Source organism: Vipera ursinii (genome assembly GCF_947247035.1).
Source record: "Vipera ursinii genome assembly, chromosome: 4".
Classification (NCBI taxonomy): domain Eukaryota; kingdom Metazoa; phylum Chordata; class Lepidosauria; order Squamata; family Viperidae; genus Vipera; species Vipera ursinii.
Genome location: NC_139514.1, coordinates 73,038,650 through 73,053,763, shown reverse-complemented (window position 1 = coordinate 73,053,763; position 15,114 = coordinate 73,038,650). Strand labels below are relative to the sequence as shown.

The window sequence follows — 15,114 nt, the reverse complement described above, 5'->3', positions numbered from 1 at the left end:
TAGTTTAAATGTATTGCTATAGAGCAGTCCAAATAAACTGTTACATTGCTCTTTAGAACTATGCATATAATTATAATGTTTAGTTTAGATTTCTTGTAATATAGCACCGAATCATTCTTTACTTGGGGGATAATGAATAAGTGGGTACATAACTTTTCATATGCCACCATTTAGACTAGTTTTGACACTTTCCTTAAAAAAAGACCTTACATATCTCTTCAAACTTTATTAGCAATTATTCCTGGTCCTAAGATGCAATCTTCTTATCTAGCAAGTCTAGCCTTAGAGCCACAAGAACAAGCTATAAAGTACAGATCTACTAAATTATGCAGGATCCAATGTAGGTCAGTCATCAGGAGCAGAGATTTAGTCTTCTGAGTTTTTGGAACCCATCCACAGGGAACTTCTCTTTCATCAGATTTATTAAAGTAAGTTTTACATTTTTCTCAGTCAAATTCTTCATCAAGCATAACATAAACTATGTTTGATAAGTAACTATACAACTCATGCTGGTGGATTCCCTTAACATGAGAAACCACAGGATGAAATTTGTACACCAGAGGAAAAATTGTTTTGTGATTTATTTCACTGCAAATAAGTAATGAGAAGTTCATAAAGGCATATGTTTCAGAAACCTTGCTATATGAACATTTATATACTCTAATGTATTAGCTATTTAATAAAGTCATCAGTGCTTAAAATATCAAGAAGATTATAATTATCAAATGTTAATTTAACATTTTGCCTAAATTGTAATCATGGATTTAAAATTTTTAGAAAGATTTGTAGCAAATATGCCAAAAATAAAATTTAAATAGACAAAAATCTATGTAATTTTTTATATTTTTTATTTAGGAAAAGCAGATGGATGGTGATGCCTCTTAGAAATTAAATACTTATGAGGATGAGGATTTTCTATAAAAACAATATTTTGTTTTTCTCCAAAATTTCTCTGAAGGAACTATTTTTAACTTTCAAGAGAAGTTTCCAGGCTGTTTGAATCAGAAAGGAAAGGAAATCTTAGCCTTGGTAATAATTACAAATTATATCTGACAGGAATCATTGTAGCATTGCATACAATGCTCAGCATGTAGCTGTGCCTGTCACTAGAATCAGATTCTACATATTAATTCAAATAAGTAAACAAAAAGCAATTAATATCAATCTCTTTCATATATTTATTTTTGTTGAGATTCAGTATGATTAAATCCAGCTCTCAAGTTGTATGCATGCCTATGTATGCAATTTTATCTTTAACATTCTCCTGATCTTATAAAAATAAAGCTCCTAAAGTTTTTATCATAATATTTGTAATTTTGCTAAGCAGCATCCTTGACAATGTTCAGAGTCTTTCTATAGACAATACACAACCCCACACACCCATGGAGTTGTGATTGACTACTAATTGTTAGTAAATTTATTTTATGTTGTGAATGAACAAATGTACCACTATCATACATTTTCAACAAATGTCTAAGAATCCTGAGATTGACTAAATTTAAAGAAAATGAAGTATGGCAATGAGAACTAGGGACAAAATCAAGACTTGCAAAAGTAAAGATAAATATATTAACTTCTCCCCTTCAATATAATTCATTCTGATAAACATAAAAATAAGATAAAGGAAATCTGTTAAACAACAAGAAAGAAGACTACCGAAGGCAAGCTAAAATAAGGAGTATCTTTTTAAAAAAATGTTGATGGAGAAATATAAGGACAGAAAATTATGGTTCTAGTGTATTATTTTTAGTAATTTGTAGCTTGGTGTTTGCTGTGGGTGGCTAAAACTTTCCAATTTTTGGGCTTCCGGTTTGTCATGCAGCTGCTACGGATAGCTGAGAGACTTGCTCTCTCTCCCCCATCCAGTTTCACATTTCTGGGGGCCCCTAAAAGGGGCCAAAAGTTGCCCCAAAAAGGTGACCAGCAAGGAGGGGTGCTTGCTGGATGGCGGGAGAGCCGCAACTCTCCCGTTAGACCTGGAGATCCCTCCAAACCAGCAGATGAAAGGACTGGCCATTTTCCCTAGGCTGTGAACAGCCAAAGTCACATTTTCCACCAGACAACTCTTAAAGCAGCGCGGAAGAGACTGGGTGAGATCTATCTCTTTTACACCCTAATTACTTTCTGTACCTCTTTAAGCTGCTAAGCATTTTCCCTTCTGCGGTGAGGGAAGGGGAACATTTGCCCTCCCTCCAGAAAGAGCAACGACTAAACACCCAGGGGCGATTTAGACATTGAAAAAGTAACTGAATTGGAACTTTATTTCTCAAAGGATGTGGATTGAAAGATTTTTTATTTCCTATTTTTCATTGTCTACTTCTGTTTGAAATCTGGATTCTTTCTTATGAAAAATAGAAAACTGAAAAGATTAAGACAACTTTGGGACTCAAAGGGAAACTTTAAAAGGGGCCTGGCTGACTGCCCAGGGAAATAGATAAGATACATAACCTTGAGAATTTTGAAACAACAGCTTTTAAAGGCTTTGTGCTACCTAGAAAAAAATTCTCTCTTTTGGATTTTCCAAGTGTAAAGCCTTTAGCTTAAAATACCAATATGGAAGAAGACCAGGAAAAAAATATATTTACAGAGGAAGATCAACAAACTCTTGCTATGTTGAAAACACTAATCCAAATTCTTAACACAACCAATGAAATACTAAGAGGCTATGTGAAGGAACAAGAAGACAGCCCAGATATGAAAGCCCAAACTTTGACCACAACTAAAGAATCATCTATACAAAATACAATAGAAAAAATGAAACATTCAAGTACAATGACAGAAGAATCTACTATTAAACAAATATTGATATTTGAAAATCCAGAAAAGACATTGACAACTTGGAAAAAGGAAAAGGTATTTTATACAACTCAGAAGGAACTAGAGGATCTAGAACAGGTGTAGGCAACCTTGGCTCTTTTATGACTCGTGGACTTCAACTCCCAGAATTCCTGAGCCAGCATGGCTCAGCTTGGAAACCTCTCCCTTTCCCCTCAGCATGGCTGGCTCAGGAATTCTGGGAGTTGAAGTCCACGAGTCATAAAAGAGCCAAGGTTGCTTACCCCTGATCTAGAAAAAGAACAGTTGGATGAGAAGACAAACAATTCAGAACAATTACATCGATATGGAAGAAAGACGACCCACTAGACCTACAAGTCCTCTCAAAAAAATGGCAATCAGATGGTTGTGCCAATATCAATTAATATACATGATATTACAAGGAGATTGGTTCAATGACCCAAAAACAAGGACATGGAAGATAATTTGGCAAAGGAAAAAAGCCAGAGTAAGACTCAAGAAGAATGGAGTTTTGACCATCTTATTGAAATCTGAAACAGAATGTATTTAAATAGTTAAGATGTGTATGTTGAACACAAGACACTGTTATGAACTGAGATAAAAAAATTGGTCATTAAAATTTAGCAGTATAAATATTAATAGCTAATTTGAATATTGATTTGTGCATAAAAGTCATGTAAAGGTGAATAATGTAGACAAGCTAAAAACCTATTGTTGAAAGTAATAAATAGGTCTATATGGAATGTTAAAAATAAAAATTATCAGTTTAAGCAATAGATAGCAGATATAAAGCAGAAGAGAGGAAGTATTAAATATTGAAATAAAAAGAATTTTGATTACTACTTAAAAACAACAACTGTAAATTAGGAAAAAGGAAGGATATCATATTGTATCCTTAATTTGTTGACATAGAGGGTGAGAAGTTAAGTAAATGGGATGTGTATTTTGAATATTAGATTTTGTAAGGAATGGTGATAGATGAATTGGGAGCATACTAAAAATCTTGGGAATGATAAATATCAAACATTAAATCTAAATGTTAGTGGAAATTAAAATTGAAAAATCTATTAAGTCATTGATTGTCTAAAAGATTGTATGTTAAAACAATTAGAATATGTGTAAACTAAAAACTATGGATATATATATATATAAGAAAGTTATTTTCTATGTGACTGATAGGATAAAACTTGTCTTTAAATCTATAAATAGACAGTATATATGAAGGGAAAAAGAGAGGAAATGTTTATGGTAGCAATTTGAAATCTGTACTAATGATATCTGTATGTAAATGAATTACTATTACCCAGCTACCATGTTGCTTTTCAAATATGTGAATGTAATATTAGAAAATCAATAACATTTGTAAAAAAATTAAAATAAAATAAAAGTTTCCAATTTTTATGATTCCTGACTGGCCAGCAATTCTTAAGTGACTTACAAAATAGTTACTCTGATTAAAGAGGGAGTTAAGAAGATGGAGGAGCAAATTATTAGAGATGTATTTGAAAAAACTTTAAATAAAATCCCTCAGCGCTATGCTCCAAAGATGTTGAAAAAAACTTCTCAAACTACTTCAGAGATGCAAGTATGTATAGAAAGTTATCAAACCATTGAGGCAATTTCACAAATAGCTGACAATGCAGAGGAGTCAATTGCAATTTTGGAATATAAACCTGACACCAATTTCTATTATGATGGTTTAAATATAACCCTCCCAACACAATTGAAAGAAAAGCTCCAAAAATATGCAACTTTTAAAAGGACAAGTTTGGGGATTTTTCCTCATGGACATTAACAAGGTTGAGAAATCCTAGAGCAAAAGAGAAGCTTATAACTACTTGAAAAATATTCCAGAGAAGAAAAAGATTTTACTCCATGAAGACAAGCTGGAAGGAGTGACTTAAATTTAATGAGTCAGTTGGAATTAGGATGGATTTTCATTGGTTTGATATTTGTAATTGAAAGTCTTAATCTAAAGTTTGAAAAGATATTTTTTTCCTTTATATATAATGCTTCAGTAATTCTTAAAGTTTGTGAAATATTATTGAAAGTGTATTTGAAAGACCTATGTTAAGAGAAAGATATAGAAAAGGATGTGTTAATTTAAAGAAAAGTTTAGAGTTTTTAAAAGGATGTATACAAGAAGTTTTTTAAAAAATTTATGTTATATTAAAGCAAGTCTTATGAGAAGAGCTTTAAACTAAAATTGACGGGGGTGGGGGAGCCAATTTTCAAGATCTTTAGAACCTGATTCCAAGAAAAAATCACTAGATAAGCAAGAATATAAGGAGGCAGGGAGTAAAGAGAAGAAAGAAGAAAGAAAGTAAAACCACAGTGAAGCAGAAAGTGATGGAAAGGATGTCCTAAAGGTGCTTTTTTCATGAAGCAAATGCCATTCCCCACCATCCAGTCAGAGCTGAAGAAGCTTCTTGGATGAGAAGCGAAATGTCTTCAAGAAAAACGAGAAGGCCAGTTGCCTTGTGAAAAAAGCACCTTTGGGAAAACCATGACCTGGATGACTGAGAATTTCCATTGATGGGAAGGATGGAAAACCTAGATACAAAGTAAAGGATATAAGAAACATACCCAAGACCCATACTTATAGAGGAGAGCCCAAAGTTTAGAGAACAAACAGGGTGAACTTGAAATACTACTGTAGAACATGAAGGTAAATATGATATAGTTGTCATTACTGACACATGGTGGGATGAAACTCATGACTGGAATATACTGATGGAAGGATACAAACTATTCAAAGGAAACAGACCTAACAAAAGAGGAGGTAGAGTTGCATTATATATAAAAGATCACTATGTCTCTACAGAAATACAGGTAGTCCTGTACAGGTACGAACTTAATGGAGCCTGCCCATTAGGATCCTAAGTCAAAAAATTGTCAAATGAATCAGATTCAATTTTACAAATTTTTAAAATCAAATTTATTAATTAAATCAAATGGATTGTTAAATGAACAAAGATCTGTCTTACTATTCCTCTGCTTTGTTAATTGATCGCTGCCTGAACTGAAAGGCCTTCCCACTGCTGCTGGCCAACAATCAGTTGTTTCCTTCAGCTCAGGAACTAAATTCACTGCAAACAAGCTGCAGAACTCTCCTTTTGCAAAGACTTTTTGCAGTTGCCACTAATAAGTTTAAGAGTCTCCAGCCAGGCACTCAGAGGGAAATGGGGGAAGGGTTTACAGAACTGTTGGCTTACAACAGTAACAGAGATGGAAAGGATTTGAGACAATCTAGTCCAGGGGTTTTCAAACATGGCCTTTTTAATGACTTGTGGACTTCAACACCCAGAATTCCTCAGCCAGGCACGCTGGCTGAGGAATTCTGGGAGTTGAAGTCCACAAGTCATAAAAGGGCCAAGTTTGAAGACCCCTGATCTAGTCTAACCCAGTGCACTCACAAAAGAATATTTCTGATAAATGCCTATCCAGTGTCTTCTTAAAAGCTTTCAGTAATGGGGCACCCACAACTTCTGGAGGCAATTTAAATTTTAAACCTACAAACTACAGTAATATATGCTAATCTCCAAAATAAAAGCAAGGAAACACAACATTATAGAATGCTTAAAAAGTACTTTAAAAGAAGAGCAGTTTCCAAACTGTTTGCAAGCTCTATAGAGTAATAAAAATAAAAAATAAAAAATACAGTACTTATACAAAGAATTCTAGTCCTGAAGCCCAGGCAGCAATAGATTCTCCACCAGAACCAACAAAAAAACTTGACACCGGCTTGGCTCTTGTTTGGCCATGTGACCAGGGACAAAAAAACCCAAAGCTCTGCCTTTTTCATAACCCGAACGGCCCATGCGGTCATAGCAGCAGATACTGAATTCAAGTCACATGGCTATACAGACCTCTTTTGGGTCACAGTTTTGAGTTTCTAACGTAAGTACCCTTTCTGAATAAATTCATTTTTGTGAAAATTTGCTAAATAAATATTCATACCTGGGGGAATTACCTGTACACAAAGCCAAGGATGAAAATCTCCTAGAATCCATATGAGTCAATATAAAAGGAAAAAAGAATGACATTGTTATAGGGGTATACTACAGGCCACTCAACCAAGCAGAAGAAATAGATGAACTTTTTGCTAAACAAGTATGTAGGAAATATACCACAGTAGTAATAGGAAATTTTAACTACCCTAATATCAACTGGGAGACAAACTCTCCAGCAAGAGGGAGATCAAATAGATTTCTAACCAATCTAGCTGACAACTTTGTCGTCTAAAAGGTAGAGATGAGAACTAGAAGAAAGGCGATAATGTATCTAATTCTTACTAATAGAGAAGAAGATATAGAGGACGTTGAAGTTGCTGGAATTTTGGGCTAGAGTGACCACATCATATTGGAATTCAGTATAATGCAAACACAAGCAATAGAATATAATCCAACCAGTGTCTTAAACTTTAAAAGAGCTGATTTTAACAAACTCAGAGAAAACATAAGTAAAATTCCATAGATGAAAATCCTAAAATGAAAAAGAAATAAGATGCATGGGAAAACCTGAAAAATATTATCACAAAAGCCCAGTCCAGCACAATATCACTGAAAAAGAAAAACAAGAAATCCAAGAAAAAACCAACATGTTTGCACAAAGATCTGTCTGATAAACTGAAAGACAAAAAGGACAAGATCAAAACATGGAAAGAGGGACACATAACAAAGGCAGTGTTGTGTAGTCGGTTCATTGCAGGTAATAAGCGAGACAAGGGTTCCAAACAGTAACATGCTTTATTGAAGTCAAGCAGAACAGAACTGAAACAGTGACTGCTGTGCAGCTAGTTATATGGTTGGCCACTAGGCGGTGGCCAATAGAATTGAAGGAAGCCATTCCCGCCCCAAATCTACCAATGATAGTCCTGGAGGCAACAAGTCTGGCTTAGTCAGTAGCCATTACACATACACACCAATAAGCAACCGTTAATGCAGCGTTTAAACAGACACATGAATCAGTACAAAACCCCCAATACATTACACCCCTCCCCCCTAGATTGTACACACGCACATTATTTACTAACATAATCTTGAAGATATTTTCGTGGTGTACAAGACCGTTTGGAACACCTGAGGGTTTCGGAAAGCTCCTGGCCTTGAGCGTACACTCCATTACTCCCTGGAAGATTCCTGGGGCTACACTAACCCCGAATTGGAGGCACTTGATCTTATGTGTCATAATTGTTTGTGCGGCTGCTGTGGCTTCATCCACTGGTAACTGCTGATAGGCCTGTGCCAAATCTAACTTAGCAAACACGCTACCCCCTTGCAGCAATGCCAAAATGTGACTAACGACTGGCACTGTGTACGCATGATGCTGCAGTGCCCGGTTAATGGTGCACTTGTAATCAGTGCAAATCCTGATCTCCCCATTGGCCTTAAGTGGCGTAATAATAGGAGTTTCCCACTCCCCACCATCTATGGGCTGTAGCACCCAACTGACCAGCTTGTCCAGCTCTGCATCAATTTTGTTTTTTAACGCAAAAGGCACACGATGGGGCTTGACCATAATTGGCGTTACAGAGGGATCAAGCTTAAAGGCTATTGGAGGGCCCTTGTACTCTCCCAGGCTTGTGTCAAAAACACCACGAATTCCTCACATACTGACACCAAGTTCGCTGCTTGCGTCCAGTGAATCCTGTTTACTTAAATGCCCAGTGCATCAAACCAATCAAGCCCAATGAGGCTTGTCCTCTGGCCCTCCACAACAATAACATATAAGGCCCCTGAAAACCCCTTGAATTTTACGGCCAAAGTGGCCTCGCCCTTGATGGATACTTGGAAATTCTGAAAGTCTGTTAAAATAATATCAGGCGGCCAAAGTTTGGCCCATCTCTTGCTGCGGCTGCACACGAACAGGAAAGTCTCAAGGGAAATAATGGATACAGCTGAACCGGTGTCCAGTTCCATTCTGCAAGGAATGCCTTGCATCTCAACTTGTAGTCTAAGTTTTTGTTTAAGGGGGCAGTGAGCTCCCATGCAGCAGACACTCCTGTGGCTGGAGCAGAACCCTACTCTATGCTGCCCCGGGGCCCTGGTACCTCTCCTGAATGACTTGTCCAGTTGGCGGTCCTTCTGCCAACCTCTACAGATGGCTATGATGTGGCTGGATTTTCCACAGGCCTGACACATGGCTGTCCTGAATCAGCAGTCCGCTCATTGATGGCGGCCTCCACAGCCCAAATGTTTAAGGAAGGGAACTGCCTTGTCAGTGGGTCTCTGTTCCTTGTCTTTATGTCTTTGAATCTTGTCAACTTCGTGGTCACAGTCGACTTCTTCTCGTTGCTCGGCGTCCTCGTGGTGGACAGTTTCTGTGTGTGGTGTGCTTTTGGCAGGCTGCAATGCCTTCATGGCTCTGCCAGTGGCTTTGTCCGCCATGACCTCTTTCAAAGCTTCTTGGAGCGAGAGAGTCTCCTTTGTGAAAAGTTTTTGTTGCAGTTCTTTACTACTGAGTCCACAGACAAGACGGTCTTGAAGTCTTTCCTCCAAGTATGTGAACTGACAAAGATGCAACACTTGTCTCAATGCCATGATGAACTCTGTAGCCGTCTTGCCGGGTTGTTGTTCTCGCTGTTCGAAGGCATGCCTCCACACTATCACCGACAGCTTCGGTTGAAAATGGTCTCTGAGCCATTTCTTTAGGTCTGTATACGTAATGGACTCTAGCTGGGCCAGTGCAACCAAGTTCTCAGCGATGTTGAATGTTGCAGGCCCGCACACACAGAGGAGTGTTGTGGCCTTCAGGCCATCTTTGGTGACTTGATTTGCCCGGAGGTAGTTCTCCGCCCTCGAAATGTAGGACAACCATCTCTCTAGGTGCGTGACATCAAATTCTTCTAGCTTTCCGACCTTCACCATGGTGAGAAGTCTTCGCAGCTCGTGTCTCATGTTGCCTTGTGCTGCTGGCTTCTTTGTAGGCCCTGGGACTGATGCTCAGGGCAGGGTGGTCTCCAGCATGGCTTGCTAGGCAGACTGGGGCGGGGGGGATGCTGTCCCTACCAGGCACTGTGCTGGTCTCACCCACTAGTGACTTCAGGCTCTTATGAAGAAGCAGCATCCCATCCTCATTGCCAGTGTTGTGTAGCCGGTTCGTAGTAGGAAATAAGCGAGATAAAGGTTCCAGACAGTAACATGCTTTATTGAAGTCAAGCAGAACAGAACTGAAACAGCAGCTGCTGCGCAGCTATTTATACAGTTGGCCACTAGGCAGCGGCCAATAAATTTGAAGAAAGCCATTCCCGCCCCAAATCTACCAATGATAGTCCTGGAGACAACAAGTCTGGCTTAGTCAGTAGCCGTTACACATACACACCAATGAGCAACCGTTAATGCAGTGTTTAAACAGACACGTGAATCAGTACAAGCAAAACCCCCAATATATTACAGGCAGAGTATCAGCAGACAGCCTAAATCTGTAAAGACGAAGTCAGGAAAGCAAAGGCTCAGAATGAACAAAGACTTAAAGAAAAAGTTTCTTTCAACATATAACAAGAAAATGGTCAAGGAAACAGTAGGTCCACTTAAGAGAGAAGATGGCAAGGAAGTAGCAGGCAGTAGAGAGAAAAGAGTTGCTTAACTCATTCTTTGCATTAAGTCTTCACACAAAAAGAAACTACCGCCCAACCTACCAAAAATATAACTGTAAAAGACAGACTAGAAATAAAAATAAAAATAAGCAAGAAAATGGTAAGACAACACCTATCCGACTTTGATGAATGTAAATCACTGGGACCTGACAGATTATAGATTATAGGATGCTCAATCTGAACAAATGCCTTCAAAAAGACAAATCATATTTACACAGTCCACATAATTAAAAGGAAATGTATAAATAAAATATAAGCAACAGATAAAATAAGACAGCAGCATGAATATTAATCTTCAAGATTAACATTCCATTGTTAATAGGCATGCATTGTCCAACCTAGCAAAATCTTATTTTCATGTTTCATTGTGTCATATTGAAGTAAATAGCCTTAATTATTACTACCAATATGTTTTCTAATGTAAAAGGGAAGCAACTTCATTCGGAGCATTAATGCAACACATAGCATTAGTAGAATGTTAAATTCTTTGTAGTAACTTCAAACAACAAAATTATTTGTCTTTGGAGTTATTTGTGTTATTTGTTTAAACCCATTGCTGATCACATGTATTGATTCAACCAAAGATGACTGTGCAATGAAGAACATTAACACAAACCTTTTGAGGAGCGAAAGTGTTTGCTGGGAGCTGTAAAACCTCTTGTTCCATGTACATTTATGGCTGCCACTCTAAACTGGTACCACCTGCTGGGTCTGATGTCAGTCAGTTGTAATTGCTCATCTGTGGTCTGCAAAATAAAATGTACTTAACATACACATTTACTATTTCTGTGACCTCCATTAATGGACTTTTTATGCTTTGCTTATTGAGAGAGAAATTCCTTTTCCCATTTTTATAAAATAAAAATTGGACTAGGTAAGATTTTTAAAACCATCTACTTCAGCCTGGATCCAACCAAAAGAACTTTTGTCTGATTGAATTTAAAAAAGTTACTTTTTCAAAGTTTTTCCCCCCTGATGTAAATGCTGCTGGAATCCATCCCACAGCATTTTGTAGAAACAGACAGTATGTATATCACACTCACACACACAGTGTGTCTGTGTGTTTTACATCCTGTAATGCATACTGTCTGCTTCACATACACACACACACAATCTTGTGCATCTTACTATTATAAGTCAGCTTGAAAAACAAGCCCAAGTCTTCCCTTTAAAGCTATCCTCTTAAACTGAAGTCCACAGAAAATAAGATTTATATTATCTGTTCTTGCTGTAAAAAAATTACATGATTAAATCCTGTTCCGATACAGAACTAAAAATAGGTGCATGTAGGAAATGCCTCCATTCTGTTCCCAGAACAAAACAAATACATCTATAACATATGCAACAATGGCCCGAACTGGGAAGACTGGTAGTATCTTTTTCCAAAGCACAGAATTTCTTGACATGTTTCTACAAGAAACAAGAGATGACTCCTTATAATTGTTGCTACCAGATCACCACATTCTTTGGTAAGTTGCAGACTGTAAGATGCAATGACTTATTTTCAAATTAAGCACGATAGCAATAACATTTAAACTTAAATATAACTTATCTGGGTCCTCATTTTACTGACTTCAGAAGGATGAAGGCTGAGTCATCCTTGAGCCCTGCCAGGATCAAACTCCAGGCTGTGGGCAGAGTTAACCTGCAATACTGCATTCTAACCATTACACTATCAGGGATCTCATGATCTCCCTTTCTCTTCTACTCCTTCTGAAGCTGACTGTCAAGTGCTGGGGAAATCAGGAGATTCAGACAATTCAAATGAATATAAAGATTCATTGCAAGCTTAACCTCTCTACAAGAATCTGAGCAAGGGAAATTAGTGGGAAATAAGAAAACATTTAAGGTGGGCTAGACTTAGATCTCTGGTAGGCTTGCAGGGATTCATGACTTATGACATGTTTGACCCCTCTCAGGCTCAGCCTGGTCATCTCCTACACAGTCTGGAAGAAAGAAACAAGAACTTTTATTTGATCTTACACAGTATTTCAGATATGCAGCACAAACTTCAAAGAAAGAACCCCATATTTCACTAAGGTCCTGGGTGTGTTTAATATTTGATGGCAATTAACACCAGCCAAAAATGTTTAGTCTCCGATTAACTAAAATGATATTAAGGAAAATCTTAAAGGTAATAGAATTCTATTAAAAGGACTGACCTGTGCTACAATTTGCCATCTTGTTGCATCATCCTCACTGGGATGAATCCCATAATTCCATCTCCTTTGTACCACATACAGCACAGGTTCAATGGAGATATTGAATTTTGAAGACCATTTAATTTCCAGCTGTCCAGACTGAAGTTCACTAAATTTTAATTCCTTTCTGGGTTTTAAAGGAACACCTAAAATACATAAAAAGATATTGTGTTCACACTATTTGATTTTGAGAAGCTTTATTTGAAATATACCACAAGTATTTCAGCTGGAGTTAATATATTAACTTACACTTTAATTATCCCAATAGCAAATACACTTTTGCTTATGTTGCTTTATTGTTTTAAAATATGTTGTGTGCTACCTTTAATACTGAAAATATTTATCAGCTGTTCTGTGAATGTATTATGTGGATATGCTATCATTTCTATGATTTGGTATTTCTAATAGACAGTCTATTAGAAGTTCTAATAGACTTCTAATTTACAGAAGTGTTTCTTATTTCCTGTTTTCAGGTGCTGCATCTATATATATAGCCACTGACACTTTTTTCAACTGATTCAATACCCAGAAGCATTTACATGAGAAAACAAAGGGGCCAGCTTCAGTGCGACTCTAGGGTGAAATTAGAAGATCTGTCATATAAACAATTAAAAAATTACCCTATAATTTTACAAGAAATGTAATGTGTGTGATGATTTCTTATATGCAGAAATTAATTTTTCATATATGACTTTAACTGATTCATTATGAATCAGTGAAAACAGTAATACTATTTCAAGTTTGTTTCTACTGCTTCCACTTTTTTACTAGTTTTTTCTAAAAAAAAACTGGTAAAACTTTAAATGTGGCATATATGAATATTTAACCAGAAGTAATACTTCTTCTAGGACATGATATTTTCTCTAAACTTAAACCTAAGAAAACTGTTTCTTTGAGAAACTACTGATGTGCTTTAATTGCTAGAGTTATTTTTTGCTTTGTGCTTTGTTACAATTGTTTGTGCCACTTAAATCATTCCCAGAATAAATGAGAGGGGTTTTTTTCAATGTATTTTTATATTAGTCTTCTTAAGAGCAATAATTCAGCTTCTCAACAAAAATATTTTATTATTATGTACAATAATCCTATTGCCACCGTTCTAAGAAACTTTCCATCTGCTTTGCATTATGGTCATTAGGATTCATTTGATTGGAACTAACTCCAACAACACCTGTAATTGTGTGCAGGTGGGTGTCATGCAGTACAACAGGGTTTCTCAACTTTGCTAACTTTAGGAAGGGATGGACTTCAACTCCCAGAATTTCCTAGTCAGCATCAGTCTCCTGAAACCCAAGGAATTTGACCATCGATGACCAATGTATATTTTTTCATCTTATTCTAGAGAAATATCCGGGGGAAAAATACTTGGCATGCCAAACTCAGCCTCCATATTAGATTTAATCCTTGAGATATGGATATAAATTCATTAGTTTCAAGACATAGCGTTCATGATAATTTTTCAAAATCCTGTTTCATGGTCTAAGACTCACACGGTCTCCAAAGAGGCTGCTCCAGAAGAACCAACAAAATGTCAGCCTCAGGAGTCACCAAGCCAGGAATCACCTGAGGCTGGTTGAACACAGGCATCCTAAGAACAGCAGGAGCAGTCAGAGGATGGCATAGACCTCCATGTTTTCAAATTCAGAGACTAGAATGGAAAGCACGGCAAAGACACTCTATGAGGCTCTTTGCCAAGAAAGGGAGTAACTCTCTTGATTAAAGACAGTTGGCTATAGCATGACTTAAGAGTCAGTCTTGATTGTGTTACTTTGTTGGAAATGCCTATGTCAACACTGCTAACATCGGATGTTCTTGCTTTGACAACATATGGAGATGCAGCCTTTTTCTTTCCTATGCTTTATTTTTAGAATTAGATGATACTGGGGGAGGAGGAGGAATGTGATGGGAGTTAGTTAGACATAATAATATTGTAATAGTGTGTGAAAGCAAGGACTTTTGAAATAAGAGATGATAAGAAATGGGTTGGAGAACAGGAGGGAAAACCTGCATTTCAACCTAATTGGAGAATGTGATTTATGACTGTTAATTAGAGGAGAGAATTGTGTTTGATACTGTGCTAAGGGGAGGAGAATTCAGATTTTGGCTTTGACCATGTACATGCCAATGCCATGCTAACTGAATAAAATTTCTTTAAGGTAAACAATGCCTCAAAGTTCTTTGAAGAGTTTAATCTGTCGGAACCATAACCTTAAGCCAAAATCTACAAACTCTCCAAAGTTTCTAGGGGTCCTGAGCTGCAGCCGCTGTCCCTAGACTTGAGGGAAGCTGACAAAGATTCAGAAGAAGATTTCATCATGGAAAAAGCGAAATTGCTTGAAGCCAGCAACCCAGCAGCAGCTGCTACCCCAGTGGGGGAAGCGACAGCCAGCAAGCCGGGGGAGAAAGAGCTTTTGCAGGACTCCCAGCCAGAGGCAAAACCCAAACAGCAAGGAGAGCTGATCTGGTAGTCAGATTGGGCCCAGCCCAGTGGAGACTCTAGACACCTCGAGACTGCCTTGT

At 37.3% G+C, this 15,114-nt stretch overlaps 1 protein-coding gene across 3 annotated transcripts in view; it reads right to left on the bottom strand.

Annotated features, from left to right (window-relative positions):
• ANOS1 (anosmin 1) overlaps window positions 1-15,114 on the bottom strand; it is a 281,496-nt gene that overhangs the window by 57,765 nt on the left and 208,617 nt on the right. For all 3 annotated transcript variants that reach the window (XM_083362693.1, XM_083362694.1, XM_083362695.1), the window contains exons 5-6: window positions 12,556-12,740; window positions 11,010-11,139 (exon numbers count right to left, since the gene is read on the bottom strand). In XM_083362693.1, coding sequence (XP_083218819.1) covers window positions 11,010-11,139; window positions 12,556-12,740 — 315 coding nt within the window. The remainder of the gene's footprint in view (window positions 1-11,009; window positions 11,140-12,555; window positions 12,741-15,114) is intronic.